Below are 7,809 nucleotides of genomic sequence, written 5' to 3'. Positions count from 1 at the left end.
GGGGTTCTTTACCCTACACAGAGTGGTAGGGGTTCTTTACCCTACACAGAGTGGTAGGGGTTCTTTACCCTACACAGAGTGGTAGGGGTTCTTTACCCTACACAGAGTAACTGGAACACCTGAAAACAACATATTTTACTACACACACACAATACAACCTCATCCCATGTAAATTCTACATTTTATTTCTGTATTTATTTGGTCATTATTTAACAGTACTGTAAAATGCTTGCCTTTATTTTTTTCCATCTGCAATTAACTGTCCACAGCAACAACAAACAATGTACATCTCTAAGAGTTAATCCATTTATTCATCATCATGATCCACCAGCTAGTACCAACAGTAGAACGGAACAGTCTTTTTTATTCTACTACTACTACTGTTGTTACATTGTTCCTACAACGTTGTTACATTCTTACTGAGATGTTATAAGACAGGCGGACGGTTAGTTTTGTCAATCCGATCTGTTCCCGCGACAGGGATTCTACACCCAGACAGTGTATGGTGTGTGAGTTCAGTTCCAATGGGACAATGAGTATTGGACAGGGATTCTTAGCTTTAGATGGCTAACAAAATTATTAATGAAATTGCGAGAGAGAATATTAAAAAACAGAAAACAAAACAATCCAGTTTTTCTTGAAAAAAAAAACATAAGACAGACCACTAAAGAAATACAAGTACATTTTTTTGTTAACAACACTACACACATTTATAAAGACCACCATCAATTAGAATAGATTTTTTTGTGTGTGAAAAAAAACATAACTCCAAACCCATACAAAGTGTATTTTTTGCTAACTGTACAGTATTTTGTTATTTACTGATTATCTAGACAACTCCCTAGCAAGCATTAGTCCTGTCAATTACCCTATTTACAGCATATTATTTATAAATATATTTATATCACACTGACTGTAATTATGACAAGATATATTCATGAGCGTCATTAGTGCAAGGCATGAGGAAGACAGACCTGGAGAAAGGGGTGAGGGAGTGTTTGTAACTGTGTGTGTAACAGGTCCAGAATTTAAAAATAACACAAAAAAGTGTGTTGTAGCTTGTGGTTAGGTGTGTGTGTGTTATATTACGGTAATTAGATCTAGCAGGGTTGAGAAAGAAATAAACCTGTGTGTATACACAGTGTGTGTGTGTGTCATGTGTGTTTGTTGTCTTTGAGGATATTTGTATCACCAGACAGCCCAGTCCCCCTGTGTACACACACTGACAGTCAGGGTCTAAAGCACTTCCTATAGAACAGGGGATGAAGTGACCGATCTCAGTGTCCGTGACAAAGAGAGTGACGTCCCAAATGGCACCAGAGTCCTGGTCAATAGAGCACTACATAGGGAATAGGGTGCCATTTGGACAGGGCCAGGCCCTAGTGTCAGAAAGGGCACTAGTGTCAGCGGATTCCTAATGACACCTACAGAGGTCACCTCACCATGCTCCCCTTTCTCTCCAGGTGGAAAACAGCTGCCTTCCAACCAGCACCTTGTTTATATCTGGACAGGCATTAGGCCTCAACCATTACCTAATCTCATCCATTAAATGTTGAGACATAAAGGACAGCTGACATCATAGCCCATATAGAACAGGATCATCCCCTCCCTCAGACAGAAACCATCAGGACAGGATGGGGAGGGGTCTGGAGGCTTGGAATTGGGTGGGTGGGGGGTTACTAGTGAACAAGCCTCAGAGGCCCCGATGCCATACTGTGGTGGTAACTATAGAAGTCACAGAGCAATTACTGTGAACCATTGCACGATGCCACTAGAACAGCTACGCCCAATCCCAAACCCACCCCTAGCCCCTTCAATAATTGTGTAGATCTGAAAGGACTGAATAGGTCTATTAGGAGCATTACGGTGATAATGTTCCTAATACACCCTCTGATAGGCTAGGTGGAATATTCCCCACATTGTTTACAACCTCAAATCCTCTCAGACCTACACAAAGTACACAAGGATTTAGGGCAGGGGTGTTAAACATATGGCCCGTGGCCAGGACGGGGTCCAATCCAGCCCGCGGGTGGTTTGAGTGAAAATAAAAATAAAATATAAATATTTTTGAAACTATATAGAAATGATAATGGACCTACATGCATACAGTTTCTTGACTGTCCAGCTGGATAATAATCACTAGACAATGAAAAAGCATCAAAATTCCAAATACGATGGCGGCAAGGAAATAAAACCAATTTTCAGTGCGGCCGTTTGGACCTTGTTGAAGACCAAATGCGGCCACTGGGGCAAAATGAGTTAGACACCCCTGGTTCAGGAGTTAGTTAAGGTTTGATTTGGGAATGAACGTTAGAAGCAGGCAAGGCCCTGGGATGGGGCCAAGAGAGAAGGGAACAACACTACACCAGTGGTACTAAAATGTTTAGTTGAGAAAGCATATGAATATGTTACACAAGAGAAAGAGGAGGCCAGACAAACAGAGGGACCAACAGAGAAAGAAACTAGCAGGGATCCAAGTCCCTGTTAAACAGTTTTTTCTTTAGCTTCCTTATGATTTAGCACTAACAAATCTTTGGAGCCTCTCTTCCCCTCTCATCTCTCCCTCTGTTTTTTCTGTCAGCGTTTTTGGAGACACTCTTCTTTTCACTTTAAGATGTTTTGTGTGCCGCTGAATAAAGTTAAAATAGATTTTTTTTCATCATCATGTTAGGCCTTGTAGTGATACATGCATCCATAATTCCGATGAATAACTGAAAAAAACTAAACAAAAATCGAACAAAAACAAAAAACGGACATGAGAGATTGCGTATTAGAAACAGTCTATCTATCCCAGGAGAGGAGACCAAATCACAGGAGCCCGCCCTTTAGTCCTGCTGCTAGCCAATAGTCTGGAGGAATGGGGTAGGGAAGGCAGCACTAATTTAAGGGGGGAAAAAAAGAGGAAGGTGGGAGGAGTCTCAATTAGTAACAGCAGAACCAGTGGGGGAGGGGTGGGGCGTAGTTGAGAAAAATAGACGAGGGTGTTGCTTTGCATTAGTTACTGCAGAGAGGAGAAGGGAAGGAGGGTTCAGATATCAACTTTTTTCGTTGCTGCAGATCAGAGAGTTTTTTCTGGGGGGCATCACATTAGTTTACTGCAGCGAAAGTCGGGCATCGGTTGTATTAGTCGCTGCAGTAGGTGGGCATCGCATTAGTTACTGCAGCAGGGGGCCTTGGTTGGCTGGGCGGCTTCAGTTAGGTCGACGCCCCTGTTCCGCCCACTGTTAGCTCCAGCGGCTGCAGGCTCGCTCTTGGGCAATCTTTTCGCTAGAGCACGGAGGAAAAAAAAAACCTTCACAAAATGCCAGCTACTGATGAAGATCGCTAGATCAAAACATCCTGCTAGTTCACATTTTCTTGTTACTTGTCTAAGTATGTATTAGAGCATTTGCTTGTGCAGGGCCCTATTCAATTATAGATCAGTAAAGTGATGCGGATCAAGGAGTGAGAGGTACCTACCAATAGCCATGAATATCTCGTTCACATTCATAGATGTCTTGGCCGACGTCTCCATGAAGAGCAAGCTGTTGTCGTCTGCATAAGACCGGGCATCCTGGGAAAGCACCATGTCAGAGACAGTCACTGTCTGTCAAACTCAGACACACACAGGTGTGTTCTAAAGTGGCACGAGACAGGTAAGGGTGTTTGGAGGGCTCACCTGGAAGTCGACGGCTCTCTTGCTGGCGAGGTCAGCCTTGTTGCCTGACAAAGCGATGACAATGTTGGGGCTGGCTTGTCTCTGCAGCTCCTTCACCCAGTTCTTGGCCCGGGCAAATGACTCCTGGAGACAAGAAACATGGTACTCACAACTTCCAAAGGTATTTGAATAATCCAGCGTGAAGGGATCACAAGTGTGACCACCTATGCAAACATGTGAGATCAATTATCATTTTGACAAAGGAAAGTGGCATTGGTTACGTAATCTATCGAGGTCCTGATCATGAGTGGGGAGTGTATTGATGACATCATGACACCACTTGCCTCATTTGTGATGTCGTAGACCACGATGGCGGCCTGCGCCCCTCTGTAGTACATGGGCGCCAGGCTGTGGTAGCGCTCCTGTCCCGCCGTATCCCAGATCTCAAACTTCACCGTCGTGTCGTCTAGACACACCGTCTGGGTCAGGAAGGCCGCTGGGGAGGAGAGCAAGAGAGATATGTCAAATACATAGTTGACCTGAACTGTAAAAAAACAGGCTTAAGTGCATCATTGAGTGCAGTCGTAAGTCACCTCCTATGGTGCTCTCCTGGAACTCGTGGAACTGGCCCTTGACAAAGCGGAGCACCAGGCTGGACTTGCCCACCGCCGACTCCCCCAGCAGCACTAACTTGAACTGGCAGATCTTGTTCCCAGCATTAGACCCGTTGGGTCTCGTAGCACCTCCCCTGTTGGCCATGGCCTGGTCAGATCCCCCAGTCAGTGTCTGTCCAACACGTCTGACTGCACTTTTAGGGCTTCAGCTGGAGGAGTCGATAGAGGAAAAACAATGAGACACGTGTCTCTGATGATATTTTTAACTAGGGCTATGTCAGATGTGTTAGAGATAAGGGTGTTTTGAAGTAGAGATAAAGATGTTTTCATAAAGTCGTTTTGACGCGTAGTTTAACCCTGGCCTAGATCTACATCCTCTATGATTGAGTCAGGGGTGGACATGCTTCTCGAAAGAGAAAAGGAAGAAACCTTGAGATCGGAGTCCAGACGTGCCTCACAAAGAGATTAACTTAGTAATGAACTACATAATTGACTGGAAATTCTTCCCCTCCTTCCTCAAGGAAGTAAACAATGGATAGATTCTCCTGTCTCCGCTGAAGACAAGAGAGAAAAACATGTAGAAAAATAAACATGGTTGGGGCAGCAAGTAGCCTAGTGGTTAAGAGCATTGGGCCAGTAACGGTAAGGTCAGCAAGGTGGAAAGATCTGCTGTTCTCCCCTTGAGCAAAGCTGTTAACCCCCAACAACAACTGCTCCCTGTGAGCCGATGACGTGGACATTGATTAAAGCAGCACCTCTCTGATTCAGAGGGGTTGGGTTAAATGGGTAAAACACATTTCAGTTGATTACATTTAGTTGTGCAACTGACTTGGTATCCCCACCTTTCCTTGCCACACAGCCAGTCAAACCTAGCTAGCTGACCAGTCCGAGTGGTATATCAGAGATGGATCTGATCTGACAGAGCTTTCTTCCCTGTTCAAATGTAACTGACAGAGGTTGTGTGCCTTACATGTAAATCTTTCAAGTTGGCAGTAGTAAAAAGATAGAATGATATGGCTCTGAACTCCCCATATGTGTTTCCAGTCAAAACCATTCACGCCCTGTGGGTACACAAAGTAACATTCTCAGTCTAGGTGCTGAAATTTAGCCCCTCAAGTGACAAAACACACATTATGAGGAAAACACTACTCAGCAGGGTGACATATTTACAATCGCATAGAGGCTGAAGGGCAAGGCGTTGCAGTGATGTTTTAAGAATGCCTTCCAATGTAAATAAGTTTTCCAATGCCTAACTAACTAATAGCGACAAGCTAAAAGGTAAACATGCACAATAGGCTGACAGCAACGGGCTGTACTGGCTGTTGCCTTCAAAGTGGGAACTCAACTAGCACTGTTATGAATCCATGCTAGTACGGATAGTTCAAATTTCCAAACTAGCTAGTTACTAGTATAGCTAACGTGAGCTATTCTTCGCTTTATTTTCGTAGCTAGCGATAGCTAGAACATTGAGAGGACGGCATTCCCAAATAGAAGCTAACGCTTACCCAACTAACGTTAGATATCTTGCAAATTTAGCTAGATAGATTATTAGCTTGGTTGTTTATATAGCTACATCAGCATCCGAATTAATAACGTATGCTATAACGTTACATACTAGCTACCTGATTGTTGACCGTCTTGCTAAACAGCTAGCTGGCTAACGTTAACTAGCTGGCAAACTAGCAAAACATGTCAGTATGCGATGATGGAGCTGGCTGGCTAGCTTTTTCAAGAAGATAGTTAGCTAGCAAGCAGAAGGGTATGACGAGCCCATATCCGCCACGATCAACAATCAATATATATTATTATGAACACTGTTTAAGTCGGAACTTTGAACTGACAAACCCGTTGTTACCTAACGTTAGAGTCCTTCCCAATTCGGGGCCGAGGCCTATTTTTGCGTTTCTCATCAGACATGTAATGTTAGCATAGCACGTTAGCTAGCCAGCTGACAACTAACGAGCTGAAATCCACAACTTGTAACACCATTTCGCGTACTATACCTGAAACCTAGTGGTTGTTTATGAACACAGACTACCCCCAAAAGAGGCTATACACTAATTAAAGGGCGCAGTGTGGATACGCATTGTTAAACCTACAATTAATTTCAACAACCCAGATCACGTCTCCACCTTTTTCTTTCTTCTTGCAACTTCCCATTTAGAACCAAAACACAAACATCCCTTCCGCCCCTTCTACACGTCACACAGCAAGTCTGCTCTTGCAGAGAATGTGACCAAAGATAGTTATAACTAACCCAAGATACTTTATCTGTGTCGTTTACAGTGGGAGCAAATGAAGCATAGTGGGCAGAACAAGCTCCACCTCGGGCAAAGCCAACCAAGAGCTAGCGAGATCATATTGGCACGTTGTAGCATACATGTGCATATTTCCGCTAGGGAACGCCTCTTCCGTGAAGTGCGCTTGTGCAGAAACTCTATTCGAACTTGCATTCCTTCTGAACAACATACACTCTAAAAGGGTTCTTCTAAGATCCTCAAAGTTCTTTGAAGAACAGGAAGGCCATAAAGATCATCAAGGACAACAACCACCCAAGCCACTGCCTGTTCACCCCGCTATCATCCAGAAGGCGAGGTCAGTACAGGTGCAGGTCAGTACAGGTGCATCAAAGCAGGGACTGAAAAACAGCTTCTATCTCAAGGCCATCAGACTGTTAAACTGTATATACTGTACTCTATACCATCTACTGCATCTTGCCATCTTTATGTAATACATGTATACTAGCCACTTTAAATGTTTAAAGCCACTTTAAATGTTTACATAGCCTAAATTACTTATCTCATACAGTGGGGAGAACAAGTATTTGATACACTGCAGATTTTGCAGGTTTTCCTACTTACAACGCATGTAGAGGTCTGTAAATGTTATCTAAAACAAAAATCCAGAAAATCACATTGTATGATTTTTAAGTAATTCATTTGCATTTTATTGCATGATATAAGTATTTGATCACCTACCAACCAGTAAGAATTCCAGCTCTCACAGTTTTTCTTTAAGAAGCCCTCCTGCACTCCACTCATTACCTGTATTAACTGCATCTGTTTGAACTCGTTACCTGTATGAAAGACACCTGTCTACACACTCAATCAAACAGACTCTAACCTCTCCACAATGGCCAAGACCAGACAGCTGTGTAAGGACATCAGGGATAAAATTGTAGACCTGCACAAGGCTGGGATGGGCTACAGGACAATAGGCAAGCAGCTTGGTAAGAAGGCAACAACTGCTGGCGCAATTATTAGAAAATGGAAGAAGTTCAAGATGTCAGTCAATCACCCTCGGTCTGGGGCTCCATTCAAGATCTCACCCCGTGGGGCATCAATGATCATGAGGAAGGTGAGGGATCAGCCCAGAACTACACGGCAGGACCTGGTCAATGACCTGAAGAGAGCTGGGACCACAGTCTCAAAGAAAACCATTAGTAACACACTACACCGTCATGGATTAAAATCCTGCAGCGCACGCAAGGTCCCCCTGCTCAAGCCAGCGCATGTCCAGGCCCATCTGAAGTTTGCCAATGACCATCTGGATGATCCA

The 7,809-nt window shown here is 43.8% G+C and overlaps 1 protein-coding gene across 7 annotated transcripts; it reads right to left on the bottom strand.

Moving 5' to 3' along the window:
- Window positions 1–162: 162 nt before the first annotated feature.
- Window positions 163–7,248, bottom strand: LOC118372221 (ras-related protein Rab-5A). 7 transcript variants are annotated; one of them, XM_035758023.2, is made up of 6 exons: window positions 7,230–7,248; window positions 4,231–4,460; window positions 3,982–4,133; window positions 3,659–3,781; window positions 3,460–3,553; window positions 163–3,267 (listed from the first exon to the last, which is right to left on the bottom strand). In XM_035758023.2, the coding sequence occupies exons 2-6, from the start codon at window positions 4,394–4,396 to the stop codon at window positions 3,152–3,154; spliced, it is 651 nt and encodes a 216-aa protein (XP_035613916.1). In that variant the 5' UTR covers window positions 4,397–4,460; window positions 7,230–7,248; the 3' UTR covers window positions 163–3,151. The 7 variants fall into 7 exon arrangements, with proteins under 7 accessions (XP_035613916.1, XP_035613917.1, XP_035613915.1 ...); XM_035758024.2 differs by lacking the exon at window positions 7,230–7,248 and adding an exon at window positions 7,113–7,206; XM_035758022.2 differs by lacking the exon at window positions 7,230–7,248 and adding an exon at window positions 6,509–6,621.
- Between the last annotated feature and the right edge of the window lie 561 nt (window positions 7,249–7,809).

Source organism: Oncorhynchus keta, chromosome 20 (assembly GCF_023373465.1).
Source record: "Oncorhynchus keta strain PuntledgeMale-10-30-2019 chromosome 20, Oket_V2, whole genome shotgun sequence".
NCBI classification, from domain to species: domain Eukaryota; kingdom Metazoa; phylum Chordata; class Actinopteri; order Salmoniformes; family Salmonidae; genus Oncorhynchus; species Oncorhynchus keta.
Note: the sequence above shows the minus strand (reverse complement) of the source record. Positions and strands in the feature narration are given on the sequence as shown.

Excerpts from the sequence above, each read along its gene's own strand:
- LOC118372221 (XM_035758023.2), bottom strand. The coding sequence starts at position 4,396 with ATGGCCAACAGGGGAGGTGCTACGAGACCCAACGGGTCTAATGCTGGG. Across the intron at positions 3,782-3,981 it reads TCTACGACATCACAAATGAG|GAGTCATTTGCCCGGGCCAA; the intron begins GCAAGTGGTGTC and ends TCTTGTCTCCAG. Across the intron at positions 3,554-3,658 it reads AGAGAGCCGTCGACTTCCAG|GATGCCCGGTCTTATGCAGA; the intron begins GTGAGCCCTCCA and ends GTGCTTTCCCAG.